General features: G+C 39.7%; 1 protein-coding gene across 9 annotated transcripts in view; it reads right to left on the bottom strand.

Annotated features, from left to right (window-relative positions):
• Positions 1-23,002, bottom strand: part of usp45 (ubiquitin specific peptidase 45) — a 161,280-nt gene that overhangs the window by 135,482 nt on the left and 2,796 nt on the right. For 8 of the 9 annotated variants that reach the window (XM_078212618.1, XM_078212616.1, XM_078212617.1 and 5 more), the window contains exons 3-4: positions 15,052-15,221; positions 3,115-3,218 (exon numbers count right to left, since the gene is read on the bottom strand). In XM_078212618.1, the coding sequence (XP_078068744.1) occupies positions 3,115-3,218; positions 15,052-15,221 (274 nt within the window). Of the gene's footprint in view, positions 1-3,114; positions 3,219-15,051; positions 15,222-18,446; positions 18,498-23,002 lie in introns of those variants that run through there. The other variant, XM_078212625.1, reaches the window with a different exon arrangement.

Genomic DNA, 23,002 nt, shown 5'->3' with positions numbered 1-23,002 from the left:
AAGCAATTTACAGTGGTTCAAGTCCCAAATCTTTTTTTTTCCACCCACTCCTTAAAACCTATTACATTTATAACTTTTCCCAGTTCTGTTGAAAGGTTGACAACCTGAAACATTAACTCTGTTCCTCTCCCCACAGATGCTGCCAGATTTGCTAAGTAATTCCAGCATTTTCTGTTTTTATTCTGGATTTTCAGCATCCCCAGTATTCTGCTTTGGAATCCATAATAATAGGCCAGTCAGTTTAATATCAGTGGTGGGCAAGCTTCTGGAAACAATTATTCGGAATAGAACTAGTAGTTAGATGGAAAAAATGTCGGTCGATTAGGAAAAGCTGGCATAGATTTCTAAAGGGGTAATTGGGTATAACTAACTTGCTGGAGTTTTGTGAGGAGGTAACAAAAAGAATCAGGAGAGTAATGCTGCTGACTTGTAGAAGGCATGTGATTTAGTGCCTGTCAACAGACTGGTGAGAAAAGTTATAGCTCATGGAATAAAAAGGACAGCAGCAACGTGGGTACAAAATTGGCTGAATAATAGGAAGCAGATAGCAATGGTCAATGGATATATTTTGGGCTGAAGGAAGGTTTGAAGTGGTGTTCCCCAGGGGTCAATTTTGAGATCCTTTTTCTGATATATATTAATGATTTAGATCTTGGCGTGCAGGGTACAATTTTAAAATTTGAAGATGACACAAAACTTGGAAGTTTGTAAACTGTGAGGAGGACAATGCAGAACTCTAAAGGACACAGACAAGTTGGTGGAGTGGGCAGATGGATGGCGGATGAAGTTCAATGCAGATAAATATGAGGTGATGTATTTTGGCAGGAAGAACATGGAGAGACAATATAAAATAAGGGGCATTTTCTTTAAAGAGATGCAGGAGCAGAAGGACCTGTATGTATATGCGCAGAGATTATTGAAGGTGTCAAGACAGGTGGAGAGAACAGTTAAGAAAGCATGATATTCTGGGCTTTATTAATTGGGGCACAGAGTACAAGAGCAAGATGATCATGCTGAATTTATACAAGACACGAGTTAGATCTCAGTTGGAATATGATATACAGTTCTGGATGCCACACTAGAGGAAGGATGTGAATGCATTTGAGAGAGTGCAGAAGAGGTTTGCAAGGATGATTCCAGGGATGAGAACTTAAGTTATGAAAATAGATCGGAGAGGTTGGGACTGTTCTCATTAGACAGAAGGTGGCCAAGAGGAGATTGTCGTAGAATGCCTATAGTACAGAAGGTTATCATTCAGCCCATTGAGCCTGCACCAACAATCTCACCCAAGCCCTATCCCCATAGCCCCACGTATTTACCTCCTGACACTAAGGGGCAATTTAGCATGGCCAACCCACCTAACCCATACATCTTTGGACTGTGGGAGGAAACCAGAGCAGCCAGAGGAAACCCATGCAGACACGGGGAGAACGTGCAAACTCCGCACGGACAGTGGCCCAAAGCCGAAATTGAACCCAGGTCCCTGTGGCAGCAACAGGGTGACACGATGGCAAAGTGGTTAGCACCGCTGCTTCACAGTGCTAGGGACCTGGATTCAATTTCGGCCTTGGGTCACTGTCCGTGCGGAGTTTGCACGTTCTCCCCGTGTCGGTATGGGTTTCCTCTGGCTGCTCTGGTTTCTTCCCTCACAGCGCCAAGGACCAAGGTTCAATTCTGCCCTCAGGTCACAGTCTGTGTAGAGTTTACACATTCTCCCCGTATGTGTGTGGGTTTCCTCCAGGTGCTCCGGTTTCATCCCACACTCCAAAGTTGTGCAGGTTAGGTTAATTGGCCATGCTATATTGTCTCTGTCAGGAGGACTGGCAATATAAAAATGCCGGGTTACAGGGATAGGAAATGGATGGGATTGTTGTTGGTGCAGACTTAATGGGCCAAATGGCCTCCTTCTGCACAGTAGGGATTCTATGATAACGATTCTGTGATACATATTTGGCTTTCAACTGTAAGCAAAAAAAACAACTTAAAATAAAAATTCTAAGAGGCAAAAAACTTTAGAAGATGTACATAAAACTGTAGGACACCAGGTCAGATTCTTCACAAGGTAAATTGCCTATTGCAACAATTCACTGAGCAGTTTATGAAAACTATCTGGTTCTTTGTACTGGTGTTCTTCAAATATAACTATTCACAGTAGTTCCATTATGCTACACTTTCCATATATCTTTTTACATTCTTCCTTCCCAAATAGTTATCCAATTTCCTTTCAAATCAAGTCATAGCCTCAATAGCCACATCTGGTAAATCATTCCAAATTTAGTTCTAAAGGAAAAGATGGAATGGTCAATCATTTGAACAGGAAAAGCTTGGGAAACCCTGCGAATGCCAGAGGAACAACCAAGTTTCCAGTTTCGGTGTTGCTTACTGTCTGGCACTCCCAAGATGCTTAGCCTTTTCCTCCACAAAGAGCATTTTCTTCAGAACTGATGTTATGTTAATGTACAGATGTACCCTTTGTGCACAAGAAGAAAACTGTTATCGAGCTTTCCCTCTCTAATTTTATGGACTACTGCTATATATGCATGTTAGAATGGCTTCAACTATAATGTTACTCAAACTGCTCCAAGACCTATATCGCGGCTCGGTAGCACAGTGGTTAGCACTGCTGCTTCACAGCTCCAGGGACCTGGGTTCAATTCCCGGCTTGGGTCACTGTCTGTGTGGAGTTTGCACATTCTCCTCGTGTCTGCGTGGGTTTCCTCCGGGTGCTCCGGTTTCCTCCCACAGTCCAAAGATGTGCAGGTTAGGTTGATTGGCCATGCTAAAATTGCCCCTTAGTGTCCTGAGATGTGTAGGTTAGAGGGATTAGCAGGTAAATGTGTAGGGATATGGTGGTAGGGCCTGGGTGGGATTGTGGTCGGTGCAGACTCGATGGGCCGAATGGCCTGTTTCTGCACTGTAGGGTTTCTATGATTCTATGATCTACCATGAATTACCAGCTTCAGCAAGAAGAGACCAAGAGAGCAATTAGACAAGCAGGGAAAAGAAAGGGCATTATGTAAACTCATTAATTTTACAACCTTACATTAAAATTATGTTTCAAATTGTGATAATGAATGAATTGCACTTATAACATTATTACTTGTACTGCCTTACCAGACAGTCCATGTGTCCAAACTGATCACAATACAGTGTGGGTCCAAGCGAGTAGTCTGAAAATGCTTCAAAGAATGCTGATCTTGAGAGTTTTGATTGCAACCCTAAACGCCAAGAGACATAATGCATAGTTATCCAATTTCCTTTCAAATCAAGTCATAGCCTCAATAGCCACATCTGGTAAATCATTCCAAATTTAGTTCTAAAGGAAAAGATGGAATGGTCAATCATTTGAACAGGAAAAGCTTGGGAAACCCTGCGGCTGCCAGAGGAACAACCAAGTTTCCAGTTTCGGTGTTGCTTACTGTCTGGCACTCCCAAGATGCTTAGCCTTTTCCTCCACAAAGAGCATTTTCTTCAGAACTGATGTTATGTTAATGTACAGATGTACCCTTTGTGCACAAGAAGAAAACTGTTATCGAGCTTTCCCTCTCTAATTTTATGGACTACTGCTATATATGCATGTTAGAATGGCTTCAACTATAATGTTACTCAAACTGCATGTTAGAATGGCTTCAACTATAATGTTACTCAAACCTCACTATAAGAAGGATGTGGAAGCGCTGGAAAGAGTGCAGAGGAGATTTACCAGGATGCTGCCTGGTTTGGAGGGTAGGTCATATGAGGAAAGGTTGAGGGAGCTAGGGCTGTTCTCTCTGGAGCGGAGGAGGCTGAGGGGAGACTTAATAGAGGTGTATAAAATGATGAAGGGGATAGATAGAGTGAACGTTCAAAGACTATTTCCTCGGGTGGATGGAGCTATTACAAGGGGGCATAACTATAGGGTTCGTGGTGGGAGATACAGGACGGATATCAGAGGTAGGTTCTTTACGCAGAGAGTGGTTGGGGTGTGGAATGGACTGCCTGCAGTGATAGTGGAGTCAGACACTTTAGAAACATTTAAGCGGTTATTGGATAGGCACATGGAGCACACCAGGATGATAGGGAGTGGGATAGCTTGATCTTGGTTTCAGATAAAGCTCGGCACAACATCGTGGGCCGAAGGGCCTGTTCTGTGCTGTACTGTTCTATGTTCTAGTTAATTAAAATTGTGACAGTCTCCTCAGGTACTCGTCTCAGACATTAGTGTTGTCACCATAACTCAATGAAGCAGAATAGTGGACAGGGCAAACTTTCACTTGAACTCGTGAGAGAGCATTTTCAGCTTGTGGTACATCTAGACTTCAAGGAGGCGTTTGACAAGGTGCCGCATAAGACTGATGCAGAAGGTGAGATCGCAGGAGACTGAGTATTAGATTGGATTGAAGATTGGCTGACTGAATGAAAACAGAGGGTCAGGATAAATTGGTCCTTCACTGGTCCATTCACACCAACTGACTTATTAATCTATAATACCTTGGGAATTCAGGAGGTAAATCATCTGACACAGAGGGCGGGATTTTACAGCCTTGCTCGTCCCGAAGCCGTAAAATCCCGCCCGAGGTCAACGGGCCTTCCCATTGTCTGCCCCTCACCCGCTCTGATTCCTGTGGCTGGAGGGTCCGTAGAATTCCGGCGAGAATATCTAGTTTCTTATTTGGAACTTGCAGCTCACCCAAATAATTCAAGATCAGAGCAATAGTAAAGGGGTCCAGAGATGGACAATGGGGTATTGTCAGCATACGTACACTTTGGATGAGATAGGCAAAACATATAGAAAGGAAGCTTAAGATGGATCCTTAAGGATGCCAGAAATTCCAGTACAGTTGTTGAAGGAGAAGTTATTGTTAGAGATGCTCCAACTACCATTGGACAGCTAAGAATGGAACTAAGTAAGGCTAATTCCGTCGAACTGGACAATGGAATAGAGGTTTTGTAGGTGCATTCTATGGATGATGTATCAAATGCTGCAGAGAGGTTGAGGATGAGGATGGATAATGCATCCCAGTTACATTCACAAGCGATGTGACTTGGACGAAGGATGATTCAGTGCAATGGTCCAGGCAGAAAACCAATTCAAACAGGACTTTCGAAGAAAGATGGGCATGGATTTGGGAGAAATTTCATTCAAGAACTTTGAAGGAAAGGGAGCTTAGAGCTGCACCTTTTATGATGCAAACACACTAACGTAGTCAAAAATAAGTTACAATAGGATTTCTTTATACCTCATATTGAAATATAACTGACTACACAACTCAATGCAACACCACAGTGAAAGATATGAGCAAAATGCTCCAAAATAAATAGCTTTTGAAATACAAAAGTCAGTTATGAAAATTTTTATTAAGTCAGTCATTCACAATCAATTTAGGTGTGTTTGCAAAAACTTTAAAGTGTTGTCTGAATATTTTCTCAAGATAGAATCCTATATTCCTGTTTGTTAATCTCAATAAAAAGATAAATTTGAGTATTAAAGGTTTCTCCCCACTTTATACTTTCATTTAAGGTTTGTTATTTTACAGAGTTCGGCTGAAGATTACTGAGTCTAATTAAGATTTATAGAATCTTCATTACTTACTTAAAGAAGAAATTTAGTGACATATTAAATAAAAGTGAAAGAACTACAATTAACTTTAACTATATTCTAAAATGTGAAAAAGAAGCTATTTGAAAGCTGGCCATTCTCTTGACTATCCACATAGTACAATTAGCTGCAGACGAATGTCCCTTTAAATGTTGCTCCTAAAGACCAAAACATTTAAATACTACTGGCGAAGTAGGCACTGGATGGGGCTTCTGCAATTTAGTGGCACTGAATTAGTCACAAAGTCTGAGTTCAGCTCACCAGCAGGAAAGCCTGACAAAACATTCATAAAAGGAGAGAATCCAGGACAAAACTTCTCTATTTAAAGTGCTCCTTGAGTAATATGGCACAGCAGCAGTGTTAGAGGAATTTGAAATACCCTGGGATTTAAAATGCTAATAAAGACTATTGGGACAGAGTGGATAAGCTTAGGATAAGAATTGCAGGCCGCCTTATATATATATTACAGAGGTACTGTCTGCATAGAAGCACATATAACCACAGTTAGATGATTTAAACATGTATTTTTGAAAGTATATTGTTGAACAGGCATACATCTTGGCTGGTGGCACAGGGTCCTAAGGCATCATGGGAAATAAGCTAGTGAAACGAATCACATTCCTTATAACAATACACCCATAGAAGCATAACTCTCATCAGCATGTATACCAGACAGCTCAGTGAAAAAGACATTCATTGAGCAAGGACAAGCTAGTGGTTCCGGACAGCTCAATGAATAGGCAGAGGCTTCAACTAGATAAGAGAGTCTGGAACAGGCAATAGGTGACCACGGGAAAGTCAGGCAGAAACCACTAGAACTTATTGTTCCCATGCTGTCAGAGAATATCTGTAATTGGTCAAGGTATATGATGTTTACTAATGATGATTGACCTGTACTAATGATGATTGGTTCATGATGAGCCAGAGGGTGGGTAAAATGTCTTTTGGAAGATGTATAATTGTAATGCCACCATGATATAACTTCAGAGAAGTGTTGGACTGCCCAGCTCCTCTCTCAGCATGCGTTGGTCAATAAAGAACATCTTTCACCAGGATACTGTGGTCACAGGTTTTTGTACTAGCTAAAGTTGAGCTCAACACTTAGCCTCTGAAAAAACCCCTACATGCAGGACTGAAATAACTGAAATGAAAAAGAGGGAAAAGGAAGGGCTAATTTTTCAGAGACTATCTGGAATTGCTGCTGGCATAAATTCAAGGGAGTGAAAGAAGGAACAAAAGGTTGTGAATGTAGCCCAATCCATCACACAAACCAGCCTCCCATCCATTGACTGTCTACACTTCCCGCTGCCTCGGCAAAGCAGCCAGCATTATTAAGGACCCCATGCACCCCGGACATTCTCTCTTCCACCTTCCCCCGTCGGGAAAAAGATACAAAAGTCTGAGGTCACGTGCCAACCAACTCAGGAACAGCTTCTTCCCTGCTGCCATCAGACTTCTGAATGGACTTACCTTGCATTAAGTTGATCTTTCTCTACACCCTAGCTATGACTGTAACACTACATTCTGCACTCTCTCGTTTCCTTCTCTATGAATGGTGTGCTTCGTCTGTATAGCGCGCAAGAAGCAATACTTTCCACTGTATGTTAATACATGTGACAATAATAAATCAAATCAAATCAAAAGAATTCCATTGTTGGAAATGCACAATTGGCTATCACATGTAGCAGCAAAACCTAAATGGAAGAAGGTGGCTGTGGATGTGAATGGCGCCTCTGTAAACTTATGCTTTGCAGTGTCAGGAGTAGTTTAATGGCTTTGCTAGGTGAGCAAAGGTTCGTGTTTTCAGATGACTATCAGGGAAGATAATTAATTCATAAAGAACAACGAGTGGTAGCAAGCATAATAGTCAAGTAGTGCTCTTTAGTGCATCACAAAGGCTTCTCAGCCAAAGGGCCACAGATGGATTTGGAAATTGTATGGGGGGAGGGTGGGGAGCATAAATGCTAAAGAAATTAACAATTAAAATAAAGAAATTTTGGTACAAATAAACAAAACCTTTACTGTGATAACTATATCATCATAACAATACATGACAATAATTAAACCAAACATTATCCCATTTTCACATCCTTATGGCTTAATGTGAACAATGCAATTGATCCAAAAGCAAAATACTGTGAATGCTGGAAGTACACAGATCTGGCAGTAATTGTGAAAAGGTTTTAGGCTGTGTTAGCCAAAAAAATTAAAACTTTTGTTTCCCCTTTTCCACAGATGTTGCCAGATCTGCTGTGTATTTCCAGCATTTTCTATGTTCATTTAATGCAGTTGGTTGCCATTCTTTACAATGACATCAAACTTGTGGAAAGTTGTGGAGCTGCGATGCTGATCAGTTAACTGGGATTTGTAGCAAAATTAATTGTATTTCAGCAAGGAAAATGTCTGTTCACACACGGTTGGAGCTGAAACAAGCATTTTATCTGCCACTTAGCAGATATTTGGGAACTTAGATTCGCTCAAGGAAACATAAAACTTGCCCAGTTTTTGAATTGTATTTTTCCTTGACATTAGTATCTTAATGTTAGAAAATGTCTAGTCATGCAAGCCCTTTCTGTTGTATTCTTACATTCTCTGGCCCACCAACGCAGTATTATGCTGATTTATGGGAATCTTGTCTGCTACTTTTCATGACTACAAGGTGTTGACAGCAGTGGGTTGCAGGCAGGGAAGGCTAAAAGGAGGAAAGAATTAAGATAGAAAAAATGATGTAAAAAGTTGGTCAGTAAGGTAACAACCAAAACGGAATTTGATATTCTTACCTTATGATAAATCTTTGATTCAATGTAATAGAGTAAGAAAGCTTTGTCATTTCTCTAAAGTGTCTGAATAATCTGTAATTGTTTTAAGAGTTTGCATCAATTGTAATTTTCTTGAATTAGAAATGCTGGTCCATGTGACCTGACAAATAGTACCAGCAGTAAGGAAATTAAGGAAGAAGCCATGTAGCTGGTAGACTTCATAAGGAGAGCTACAGACACTAAGGAGAGCTACAAGCAGAAGAGCTGCAAGATGAAGGCCCAGATGTAGATACAAAAAGCAGACAGAGACAAAGAGGAAACAAATCAGTCTCAAGAGATCAGTTGTTCTGTTTGGCTGAAAAAGGAGACAGGAGCTCTTGGAGGCAATGTGCAAACTGACTTAAGAGGTCTAAAACCTTGAAAGCTGTGTGAATAGCTGGTAGACATCAAAGAGCTGGGTGTTTTCCCAGAAGTGACCAAACCACGAAGTTACTACTTGGTTGGTTGTAATGGAACTCTGAAAAGCTTTACAATCAGGACTGTCGTGACCCGAGAAAGACAGGATTCATAGAAGTGTATATTGCTCATGACAATTGTACCCGTCTAACTCAAAAGTGAAAACTATTGTTAAAGGGCTCTTAATCTACCCTGCGTGAATTAAAAAAAAACAGCACTGCAGAACTGTGCAGCTGCATCGTGCCACATTTGTGTGGGAATGATGCAGGTGCTTGTGGTCCTGTAAGATGTATCTTTGTTGTATCAACATCTTAAAGTAAAATTAACCATTTCATTCATATTTAATTTCCCTTGATTCTGATTCATGGTCAAGTAAAAGCTGCAAAAAGTGAAATCTTGCTGGTAATTTCTTCTGTAACAATAATTTGAATAAATCTGCTTATTTTGGTTTATAGTTCCACCATGCAGATCATAACAACCTGATCACTAGTTGAATCTGCATTTCATCTGAAATGATGCATTTCTGGCACTGCAGCATTCCCTCAGTACTACACTCGATCAGCCTTTACTTTTGTGCTTAAGCTCTGGAATGGGACATGAAGCCAGAACTGCCTGACTCAGAGGCAACAGTGCCACCAACTGAATCACTGCTGTCATTTCCATCTACCTTTGAGAATGCATTTAAAATGCAGTTTGTCAAGATCGATACTCTTGTTAAAGGCCACCAATGTTGTCTGTACTTGGGACGTGATGCAGATGCTGTTCCACCAGAAGAATTATAGGTTTGGTTTTGCTGTGTCTACAAATCTGCTACCCTCTGGTTCTTCGTTAATTATCGTCAATCTGTACTGACAGGGTACTAACCCTTCAGCCACCAGAAACAGTTTCTCCTTATTAACCTAAGTCCTCACTGCAGAACTGTATCTGTAAATGTTGGTGAGAGTCATAGCAGACATACCAAATTTTCTTAATCTTAATTTTCTTAATCGTCTGAGAAAGTTGGTGGGCTTTCTTAACTATAGCGTCAGCATGGAGGAACCAGGACAGGTTGTTGGTGATCTGGCCACCTAAAAACCTGAAGCCCTCAACCATTTCTACTTCGTTCCCATTGATGTAGACAGGGGCATGTCCTCCATTACGCTTCCTGAAGTCAATGACTATCTCCTTCATTTTGTTGACATTGAGGGAAAGATTATTGTCGTCGCACCAGTTCACCAGATTCTTTATCTCATTCCTGTACTCTGTCTCGTCATTGTTTGAGATCTGACCCACTACGGTGGTGTCAGCAGCAAACTTGAAATCGAGCTGGAGGGAAATTTGGCCACACAGTCATAGCTGCATAAGGAATATGGTAAAGGGTTGAGGACGCAGCCTTATGCGGCACCAGTGTTGAGGATGATCGTGGAGGAGGCTTTGTTGCCTATCCTTACCGATTGTGGTCTGTGGGTTAGGAAGTCTAGGATCCAGTCGCAGAGGGAGGAGCCGAGCCCCAGGCCATGGAGTTTGAAGATGGGTTTTGTAGGAAAAATGGTATTGAAGGCTGAGCTGTAGTCAATAAATAGGAATCTGACATAGGTGTCTTTGTTATCTAGGTGTTCCAGGGTTGAGTATGAGCCAGGGAGATGGTATTTGCTGTTGTGGCGAGAGGCAAACTGTAATGGATCCAAGCAATCTGGGAGGCCAGAACTGATTCATGCCATGACTAACCTTTCGAAGCAGTTCATACTGATGAATGTCAGAGCCACCAGATGATAGTCAGAGTCTCAAATTTACAGAAAAAGCATATAATTGAACAAAGACAGGTGAAGGTCAGGAGATTGAATAAAATATAAGAAACAAAAAATGTTGATAAAATATTAATAAGGAAGGAAAATTAGAATATGAGAAAATGGATGGGATTGTTGCCAATTCCACTGATGACACAAAGATGGGTAGGAAAGTAAGTTGTGAAGTGGACATAAGGAGGCTACAAAGAGATATAGACAGATTATGCTGTTTCTGATCTTAATCAGGACAACAGCTAGTGCTGTATTTCTCCTGCACAAGAAAACAGTGAACACAACCTGGTAATGCCAGGAATCAATGACAAGAATTAGCTTTTCATTCTAGTCTGGCAGTTGGAGATGGACAACATGTCTCTGTTGTTCGGAAAACAAAACATAATTTTAAGGGATATTGTATTGGTTAATATTAGAAATAAGGTAAAGTGGGCTTAATTTACTGTTTCAGTGTAATGAAAGGTAAACCTTGAGTTAGATTCATGCTACACAAATATATTTGTATGTGTGGGGGTTTTGGCTTCAATTCAATTATTCTATTGTGCTTAGAGGGTATGGCATGAAGAGTAAATACAAGTTAGCAGAAGCATGGGGTTGTTGCTTAGCAACCAGGGGGCCTTTTATGGTTGGAAGGCTTTTGAGTTTAGTTTTTAGCCTAATTAATTTGCAGTTGAAGATAGGATGCCGGGGAGTGGACATCTTTCAACTCTGCCAGAAGAAAGCTGGACAGGATGAGGGAGCTGCAAAGAGGTAGACATCCCAAAGAAAAAGATACAGTCCAGACAACCAGGGAATTGGGAATGTCTTAGGAAAAGAAAGATCAAGAAGTTGAGCAAAGTGCTGTTCAGGAGAATTCAGGGAAAAAGGAGATACGGTATTCTGAGTTAAAAAGACAGCTGCAGTAACCCAATTTAAAGTGGGAAAGCAGATGTCAGGGGCAAATTAAGTTTGGTGCCATCTTAATAAATTCTGGGAATCGATAGTTAAAGCAATTGTGAAGAATTTGTGCAACAGTTAAGACAAAGAAATCCTGAAGGGGAAATGTAAAACCTGTAAGTAAATCCTTGATGGACACCTCAGAGAGAAAGCATTGTTTTAAAGAAGACTTCAAAGTGTATCTTTTTGAAAGCAGAATTTAGAATCACTCGTGTGGAAGCCCGAGTTCAATCAGATAAGGTGGCTCACGGTACAAGGGTCATCTGGGAGAATTCCAAGGAGAAATCTATGGAAATTCACTCAGATTCAGAGTGGAGTGTGTGTCTTACCACAACCGGTCTATGTGTTTATAGTACTTTCTGTCACTGAGTCCAAAATATACTTGTAACCCATGTTAACTTTAAATGCTGTGTATATTTGTGAAGCAAAGGGAGGAGTGAAGGGGTATTATATTATAATCAAAGTTTTTCATGTTTCATTATTATTTTCTTATTGTTTTAACTAATTAGCGATCCTGTGACTCTGTTCCTCCACCAGCGTTCCATTCAGTGATCTTCCCGTCCAGTTATAAAACCAACTGGAATTGTAACACTGTGCCTTTATTGGGTTCATGAAAATGAATATCTTTCTTTATTGTTTCTATGTTTTTTCAATCTGTTCACCAGTTAACACTTTCCTCATTAGAAATTCAAAGTAGCTGAAGAAGTTAAAATGCTGCTTAGACAAAGTTAACTCATGTTTTTTGCATCCACAGGCTACAAGTTCAGAGAGAGTGTTGCTGGTGAGTAAGATGTGTAGTGCCTTCTACCTCTAGCAACACTGTCAGCAGTTTGATATCCCCTGAATTTAGAAAGTTGCAGTGCATCTACAAACATACGATTTAGGAGTAGGCCATTTGGATCCTCAATCTTGCTCCACTATACTAAGATAATAGCTGATTGTGGCATCAACTCCATATCTGTCTACCCCCGAAAACCTTTGACTCCCTTGTTAGTCAAGAATCTATCTACCTCTGCTTAAAATTATTTATTGACCCTGCCTCCAAGCTCTCCACGGAAGAGAATTCCAAAGATTTACAACCATCAAGAGAAAAAAATTCTTCTACTCGCCATTTAAAAGTGGGATCTCTTATTTTTATACAGTGTCCCTACTTCTGGTCCCTCCCACAAAGGGGAAACATCCTTACAGCGTCCACCCTGTGTAAGTGCCACTTGGTGGCACTGTCAATAACATATTCCATCATTTTCCTGATAAATGAAAGTAAAGTGATGGGGCGATAACTGGCCAAAATAAATTTGTCCTGCTTTTTATAGGACATACTTGAGCAAGGTACCACATCGTTGAGTAAATGCCAGTGTCGTCACTGTATCAGAACAGCTTGGTTAGAGGCAACAGCTAGTTCTAAAGCATGAGTCTTCAGTACCACCACTGTCAACTATATTGCAAAGGCAACATCTCTGAAGGACTGGCTTTTTGGGCGACCTATTCCCAGAGACATACGGATGTTTTTAATTTCAAGTTATTTCTGGTAACCAGAATCAGCTTCCAGTATCAGTGGTAAATCTGGTGTCGCACAGAGGCTGCATCCTCTCATAGCAGCAGTACACTCCAGCAGTTCCCCATGGAAGCTTTCACCTTCGCAGGCTGCCAAGGAGCACATGAATAAAATTCCATCTCTTTCATCTTCATCCAAGGAATTTGAGGGCCCTGATAAACAGGCTCATGGTATTTTGCAGCAGTCTTTTATATCTCAAGATTTCAGCTGCTCAGCTAACTCACAGAATAAGTGTTAGCAAATAAGTCAAGTGGACACAAGGGGACAAAAACAAAAAAATGCTAGAAAATCTCAGCAGGTTTGACAGCATCTGTGGAGAGAGAAAAGAGCCAACATTTCGAGTCTGGATGACCCTTCGTCAGAGCCAACGAGCCGAGCAGCACAGCAGGCTGGGAGAATCTCTGCCATGGTCTCTGATAATTTCCAATAACTTTGCCACAACTACTGTTAAACTGACAAGTCTGTAGTTACCTGGTTTCTCCATCCCTTCTTTAAATAATGAAAGTTAGTGAAAACTTAAGTTAGAAACAGTATATTCTTTGGACTAATGCTATTAACAAGTAGAATAGATCATCATCAACAAGACTATTGCCACCTCTACCTACATGAGATAAATTCCATTAGCTGATGTAGCTGAGTTCTCTATGAAATCCTTGCATTTCTCTACATCTTACCTAGATACAAGTCCAGAAAGGCACAATCTGGATGCTAAGGGACATCTATTTGAGTGGTTTACAATGCTGAACCCATTAAAATAGCTGCAGAATAGGCCCCAAAAAAGACTTTTGTAATCTCAAGTCATCCCAAAGTCAGAGCCAATTCAACACTTCTAAGGTGCAGTCATTGGAAATTTGGAGACAAATGTGGCTGCTAATTTGTACATAGCAGCATCTCACAAACAGCAATGGAATCAATTATCAAGGCACTGGGAAGAACTCCCAGCTCTCAGCTTAAAATATGCACCCGAGTCTCATGGATTTGCTTGTACCAATATTTTTGTGATTCAGGAAATGTGTGTGCTACTATTTAACTAAACTGATAACATTAGGCTCTTAACAATTTAATACTGATCAAACCATTTCAAATGAGGCCCGCCTCATCCTGCTTAAAAACAAGTTTCAAATTGAATTAGATGGACCCAAGAACCACTCTGGGGAGAACATATCAAAATTCTTGTCTGACCTGACAGAACGTTATTACAGGCTGGAAATTTCACAGTAATGCTATACTTGAGATAATGTCACCGGAGTATGCTAGAAAGGAAGGACGGCCTACTACAAAATCACCAGTTACCTCTAAAATTGTACTTTTAAGTTAAAGAAATATTGAGTAAAAATACTTTGCTGCTGAAAAATCAATAAAAATACAACAGATTATCAATTAAAAGATTTAATATCATTTTAATATGAAGAGTGAGCTTATGAGGGTGTGAACAATAAATATTTTAACAGACCTCTTATGGCATTACAGGGATGGAAGGAATCCTGATATTTCTCAGGTGAATTTGAGGTCAGTAAATTGCATGTACATTTCAGGCTTCAAGTCAGCAAACTCCAGAATGAATGCTTAAGTAATGAGTAAAACCATTACAACTATGTCACAGTAAGCATTATCATCATTTAACGAACTTCAAATAAATTAATCTAACCTCGAACAGGTTAGAAGACAATGTCACTGGCAAAGTATCATGATGGTCTGGCGTGTTAAACATCATTGAAAGAAAAGCAGCAAGGTATAACTTCAAGACTTTAAGCTTTAAATTATCAAGAGCTACCTTACAAAACTAAGCTGAGCTGAGCTTGAAATCAAGTCAATGATAGTGAGAGTTATAATGGTATGTAAAAGAAATAGGTTTGATAACCTGAATGACCATTACTTATTTCATGTTTAGTTATCCTATATATTGAACTTACAATTACCAATTAATTCCCTATGAAGAGAACAAAATTGCAGATTCATATACATATTGCAGCACTTTTTGTTACTTACCTGGTAACCACATTTCAGGCACATCCAAACATTTGGAGAAACATCAGGCTCTTCATCATGTGCTTTCAAACATTTGGCACATTCGGCACAAACTGACCAGTGGTTCTGGGTAACTGCCTTCTTCACTTGGATCAGATCCACTGCTCTGCCAATATGCTGACAGGCAGAGCCTAGATAGATTTAAAAAATACATGTGCTTAGGAAAGTAGATTAATGCAAATCTTCTAAATTTTGCTTTGTTTGGTTTATAGCCATGGCAAAATGTCCATATATAATACCAATCTTAAAAATTGGAGCTCAGAATTCACATTTCATTTAACTAAATTAAAGAATTACAGGTTAAATAGCTCATTAGTAAAAATCTGAACCATTGCTGACAGGACAACTGTGGTACTGATCAAAGCTTGAATTTTAGTTTCAATTTATGTCCGCAATAAAATAAAAATATATAACAATATTTGAGAAAGACAGCCAATCTGGCAAAGGAGAAGGGATTACATAAGAACATTAGTAAGAAAGTATCTGGCCTCTGAAGATCATTAAGTAGAATTACAATGGGTGGAAATTGAGGATAGCAAGAGCCAGAAAACACTGGGGGAGTTGGAGGTAGGGTAGTGGTTTATAGGCCTCCTAACAGTAGTTATTCCACTGGGTAGTCTATTGAACAAGAAATTATTGGAGATGTAACAAAGGAAATGTAATAATTGTGGGATACTTTAATCTTCATAGACTGGGACAATCAAATTGGCTAGAGTGGTTGAGAGAATGAGCTCGTAGAATATTTTTGTGACAGTTTCTTGGAGCAACACATTGTAGAAACAACTCAGAATAAAGAGAATATTGTGTAATGAAGCGGTGTTAATTAAAACATCATAGTAAAGGAAATAGTGGTCATAATACCATTGAGTTCCTTGTTAAATTTGAAAGTGACATAGTCCAATCACAAACAAGAATCTTAAGCTTACAAAATGCTAAAGACAAGTACTTAGGTATGATGGAAGAACTGGCGACAGTTAATTGGGTAAATTGACTTAGAGGTATTGTTACATTTTTAAGTGTTTGTCTGATTGCTTCAAGGACTGATGACATGATTTGATGGTAATGATATTAGGATGTTCCACAGACTGCTGTTTAGTTTAATTTTCTACTCTGCACAGGACAGGAGCACCTAGAATAAACCTTGTGATTTTGAATCCATGCGTGCAAACCACATCTTTTTTTAGTTAAAACCCATGACCCCTAACAGAGTTAGGGCATTACAAAAAAAAAATGATGAGGAGTCAGGATTTTGTTTCATCGAGAAAAGTCCTAAGTAGAAGAAAAAGCATTGTGGATTCTCACATTTTGAATATTAGAAGACTGGGAAAAAGCAACAACAGGATTAAAGATTGAAATGCCAGTGCAGGAAGATCAGGTCAGAAAAAAGCTCTCTACGTAGCTTTAAAGGAGGGGGTTTCTCAAATCAGAGAAGGTTGAGATTCCAGACAGTATCGGCCATATTTAAAAGAAGGGATGCTCTGCTGTATAGCTCAGGCCATTTTTTAAAATTGCACCAAGACAAAAGTCGCCAGGGTAAAAAGGGGAGTACTGGGAAGACAGCAAAATTAAAAAATATACTGAGCACTCTCCAGCCACTAGTGCAAGAGAAATGGTGCGTCAATTAGGATCCATGGATCCTTTCAATAAAGAAAATGAATCATGGAGTTCCTATGCCTAACATTTTCAGCACTTTGTACGTGCGAATAAAATTGCAAATGAGTTGTTCGTACCAGCTCTTCTCAGTACAATAGGAAGTAAAACTTTCAATTTGCTCTGGAGTTTGGTTCATCCAGCAAAGCCAGGAACCAAAATTTACAGTAACATGATAAAGGTCCTTGAACAGCATTACTCTCCAAAGCCACTGATCATCGTGGAACGGTTTAGGCTCCACCGAAGGAATCAAGTGAAAGGCAAATGCGTTGCTCAGTTTGTGGCAACCTTAAAAAGGTTGGCACAACATGCTGAGTTTGGTGAGTCATTAGAAAATATTATTCGAGATAATCTCCTTTGTGGATTCCAAAATGAGGCAATCCAAGGAAGATTGCTTATTGAACATGTGCATTGAACATGAACTTTAAAGGCAGCAGTAGAAATCGCAGTGTCAATAAAACTGGCTGCTAAAGAGGCGTCACAATTTGGTGCAGGAATGCAGATCCACAAGTGGGAAACTGCCTATAAAAATGTCAAAACAGCAACAAGCATGTCACAGATGTGTCAAAATGGGCCACTCAGCAAGTAAATACTGGAGCAATGATAGTCAATGCAAGAACTGTGGCAAAATGGGTTACATTGCCAAAGATTGTCAGGCTAAACCAGCTTCCCTTCAGAAGCATATTCAGAAGAATAATCTGGGTACCTTCAAGAAAAAAGAACAAGTTGCATTCTACAAAAAAATGTTACAACATGGAAGAAATGAATTGTGACTCTGAAGAAGAGTGTCCAGAAATATGATGAAGAGCTCCAACTGAATGTCTTATCCATAAAGGGCGGATCATTTAGATGCTGGGTGATTCTGAAGTTAAGTGGACAACCTATTAAGAAGGAGGTTGTTACTGGTGTGTCTTTAATTCCTGAGACTACATACCAACAAAAGCTGAAGCGCCTTCCATTAACACCAGGTGATGTCATTGGAAGAGATCATGCAGTTAAAAGGTTACGTCACGGTCAACGTTGAGCTAAGTGGACTAACAGTGGAGTTGCATCTCCATGTGGTCCATGTTAATTTCCCAGCTCTATTTGGGAGGTTATGGTTGGAGAAGATAAAGCTTAACTGGAGTGCTATCAACAGATTGGTCAATGTTAAAACAGACCGACAGCACCTTCTGGATAATTACAAGAGACACTTGACTCAATGAAGGGTGTACAAATGAAACGCAGGATAAAGCCTAATAATCACTCAAAAGTCTCAAAGCAAGAGTGGTGCCAAATGCAATTCTTCCCAAGATCAAAGAAGAATTAGTTTGCCCCCACCCTCCCGCTCCCCCACACCCCGGTCATGGGACTGGACAACAAAATGTGAGAAAGCATCCAAGGATGTCAAAGATGCTTTGTAAAAGTCTGAAGTATTGGTTCATTTGAATCTGAAGATACCATTATCTATTGCTTGTGATGCTTCACCTTATGGCATGGGGCAGTACTTTCACATATTATGTCTTCGGGATAAGAACAACCAATAGCTTTTGCTTTGCGTACTTTGACGAGTACGAGTGCTAAATCTAACTATGCTTAGAAAAAACGAGCACCGAGTATCATTTTTGGCTTATGAAGGTTTCATCATTATTTGTATGGTTGTCATCTCACATTACTGACTGATCACTGACCCTTAACTACTATTTTTGGGCTGTGCAAAGACATACCTTCATTAGCTGCTAGTTGATTGCAAAGATGGTCCACTGATCTTATCTGCACACTCCTACAATATAAAGTATTGTCAATCATAGTGCCATGTTAATGCCGATGCATCATCACACTTACCTTTACTTACTGAGCAGTGTCAACTAGTTTTGCTAATATTCTTTATGTAATAGGTCATTTGCCCGTGACAGATGCTCAATTTAAGAGACATATGAGGAATGATCCCATGATGGGGAAGATGATAGATAGGGTATTGAAAGAAATAATAGCTGGAAAGCATCATAAGCATTCTGATTTGAAACCAGTTGTGTCAAAAAAGCTCAAGTTGACTGCCCAAGGTGGATGTTTATTGTGGGGAGTCCTGGTCTGCAAGGAAGAATTTTTGAACATCCTGGTACAGTCCAGATGAAGGAATTAGCACGTAGTTATTTTTGGTAGCTGTGTCTGGATGCTTAGATTGAAGAAAAGGTGGGACAGTGTTAATCCTGTGCACAAATAAGAAATACACCACCGTTGTCTCCTTTACACCCTTGAATGAGGCCTAAAATACCATGGCAATGATTGCATGCAGATTTTGCTGATCCGTTACATGTTCTTAGTCATAAGTGATGCACATTCAAAGTGGCCAGAAGTCATTATGAGATCTACTACATCTGAACAAACCATTGAAAACTTGATGAAATTTTTTGCAAGATTTGGTAAACCAATACAGATCGTCAGCAATAATGGCTCACAGTTCACTTCACAAGAAATTGAAGGTTATCTCAAAGTAAATGGTATTCAGCATATAAAATCCACACTTTATCATCTATCAACCAAAGGATTAGCTGAAAGATTCGTACAATCCTTGAAACATTATTTAAAAGCTTCAAGAAAGGTTTATCACATCACGTGAATAACTTTTTGGCATCTTATAAAAACACATGCCATGCGACAACAAAAGATCACCTGCATTACTACTTTTAAAGAGAAAGCTGAGAACTATTTGTTAGTACCTCCAGAAACTTCAGAATTGGTAGATCGTCAACAACAATCTCAAGTTGCTAGACGAGAAGTAAGGGCAAAACAACGCTTATTTCAACAAGGAGATAGTGTCAATGCGTAATTATGCCACAAGTGAGAAATGGGTACAGCTATAGGCTTAGCAAAAATAGGTCCAATTTCTTACACGAGCCAAACCGAAGTTGAGCTATTTTGGTGATGCCATGCTGATCAATTGTAGTCTTTTTAAATATTTCTCAGAATCATCTCTGGAGGTATCAACATCTTTAGTTCCTAGTGTTGTGAATGCTAGTATGGAAGACTTAGTTGAATCTGAGATGCCTGATGATTGTGTCTATGCTACTATACCACGTGAGAACGATGCAGAATAAGTTTCAATAAGTCTACTTAAGTTCCAAATCATACTTCTAGGGTCAAGGACGGCCAAATTCCAGAATATCATATATCACCAAAGAGGAATAGATGTCCTCCTGATTAACTTTTTTGACTGTGTATAATGATTAATGATACATAGTACTGTGTCGAGAATATTATTGATCCTATGTGTAACATCATAGTAATTTGTTGTGGAGAAGCCAGAATTAAAGAGGGAGGGATATCATGTATTTAAGTAGTTGTATTAAACAGCTAATCACATGATTTGGTGATGTTGTTAGAATGTTACACAGGCTGCTGTTTAGTTTCATTTTCTTCTCTGTACAGGCCAGAGCACCTACAATAAACCTTGTTGTTGTTATTTTGAATCTACATGTGCAAATCCTATCTTTCTCCTTTTGTTAAAACTCACAAACCCCAGACTTAGAACATTACAGGTATTGAGGTAAATAAATAGTGGGAAACATTTAAGACCATAAGACATAGGAGCAGAATTAGGCCACTCAGCCCATCGGGTCTGCTCCGCCATTCAATCATGGTGATAATTTTCTCATCCCCATTCTCCTGCCTTTCCCCCATACCCTTGATCCCCTTATTAATCAAGAACCTTTCTATCTCTGTCTTAAAGACACTCAATGACCTGGCCACCACAGCCTTCTGTGGCAAAGAGTTCCACAGATTCACCATACTCTGGCTGAAGAAATTCCTCCTCATCTCTGTTTTAAAGAATCGTCTCTTGAGGTTGTGCCTTCTGGTTCTAGTTTTTCCTCCTGGTGGAAACATCCTCTCCACGTACACTCTATCCAGGCCTCACAGTATCCTGCAAGTTTCAATAAGATCCCCCCTCATCCTTCTAAACTCCAATGAGTACAGATCCAGAGTCCTCAACCTTTCCTCATACGACAAGCTCTTCATTCCAGGGATCAATCTTGTGAACCTCCTCTGGACCCTTTCCAAGGCCAGCACATCCTTCCTTAGATATGGGGTCCAAAACGGTTCATAATACTCTAAATGGGGTCTGACCAGAGCTTTATACAGCCTCAGAAGTACATCCCTGCTCCTATATGCTAGCCCTTTCGACATGAATGCTAACATTGCATTTGCCTTTCTAACTGCCGACTGAACCTGCACATTAACCTTAAGGAAATTTAAGGGGAACCAGTAGATGCCGTATACTTGGATTTTCAAAAGGCATTGAATAAAGTGCCACACAAAAGGTTTATTTTAGCATGGATGTAGAATTGGTTAACAGATAGGAAGCAGAGAATGGGTATAAATGGGGCTTTTTCAAATCAAATCAAAAAAGCAAATATATTGTGATTTAAAATGCAACCACCACCATTGAACAAGAACATCCCTTCTCTTCACACAACCAAAATTTGAAGACAACAAAATAGTGATTAGCGCAAAACGTTACCTAGGCTTTATGGGTTTACTGTACAAAGCACCAGATCTAGAAATTGCCACATTTTGGACATCACACATTAGCTATACTATTTAATTTATAATTACAGTTTATCACACAATAGGCAATAGTAGAAGTTACATACAGGGTTGGTGGTGCGGCTATATAGCAAATGGTAAATTAATCAAGACTGATTTGTCGCTCGAATTTGTAGACAGTGACACAGATACATAAAGGAACATTGAAACTAATTTTGTGATACTAAAATTAAACCATGAATAGTTTAATGTGAGAACATGGCATAGCCAAATAACTCCAAATCTGTAGGTTGCATTATTCCACAGTGTGGAATAGGGCACTGGACCTGAAGTACATACTTCTAGTAGCAACGCAGTGAAGCCTCTACTGAATCTTCTGGCTCACACAGTCCTCCCATGGCAATATTTTACATAAGTATTTATTTCCAAAGTGTCAGGTGTTTTAATTTGCAGCTATACCAAACAAAATTCATATATTTCAATTAATAAATGAAAATCTAAATATTGCACATAACCATAGAACCATAGAAAATTACAGCTCAGAAACAGGCCCTTTGGCCCTTCTTGTCTGTGCCGAACCATTTTATGCCTAGTCCCACTGACCTGCACTTGGACCATATCCCTCCACACCCCTCTCATCCATGAACCCGTCCAAGTTTTTCTTAAATGTTAAAAGTGACCCCGCATTTACCACGATCTGGCAGCTCATTCCACACTCCCACCACTCTCTGCGTGAAGATGCCCCCCCTAATATTCCCTTTAAACTTTTCTCCTTTCACCCTTAACCCATGCCCTCTGGTTTTTTCTCCCCTAGCCTCAGCGGAAAAAGCCTGCTTGCATTCACTCTATCTATACCCATCAAAATCTTATACACCTCTATCAAATCTCCCCTCAATCTTCTACGCTCCAGGGAATAAAGTCCCAACCTATTCAATCTCTCTCTGTAACTCAGCTTCTCAAGTCCCGGCAACATCCTTGTGAACCTTCTCTGCACTCTTTCAATCTTATTTACATCCTTCCTGTAACTAGGTGACCAAAACTGTACACAATACTCCAAATTCGGCCTCACCAATGCCTTATATAACCTTACCATAACATTCCAACTTTTATACTCGATACTCCGATTTATAAAGGCCAATGTACCAAAGGCACTCTTTACGACCCTATCCACCTGTGACGTCACTTTTAGGGAATTCTGTACCTGTATTCCCAGATCCCTCTGTTCAACTGCACTCTTCAGAGTCCTACCATTTACCCTGTACGTTCTACTTTGATTTGTCCTTCCAAAGTGCAATATCTCACCATAAGACATAAGCACAGAAGGAAGTCATTCGGCCCATCTAGTCTGGCTCCACCCTTCAATGAGATCATGACAGCTCTGATATGATAACCCTCAACTCCACTTTCCCGCTTTATCCCCATGTTCAAAAACTGTAAATAAATAAAAATATAAACTTTCACAACTTTGGGAACCATTTACTATTTTGACTTTTCCATAAGTGCAACAGAATACTTTTGTGTGCACTCTCAGTAAAACTGTTATAGAAAACAAAAATCTATTTGCATGGAGAATTAACCAGGATTCCCTTTCATTATTTTCCCCTCACATGTTAGGAACATTTTAGAGTTACTGAAAGATTAACCACTAACTTTATGAATTGATTACCATTGTTTCTTTAGACCAAGTTGCTGTAGTGATTAGAAATCACAGCAGTCAAATATTATCGTTTATACATTT

Source organism: Mustelus asterias, chromosome 5 (assembly GCF_964213995.1).
Source record: "Mustelus asterias chromosome 5, sMusAst1.hap1.1, whole genome shotgun sequence".
Taxonomy (NCBI): domain Eukaryota; kingdom Metazoa; phylum Chordata; class Chondrichthyes; order Carcharhiniformes; family Triakidae; genus Mustelus; species Mustelus asterias.
Note: the sequence above shows the minus strand (reverse complement) of the source record. Positions and strands in the feature narration are given on the sequence as shown.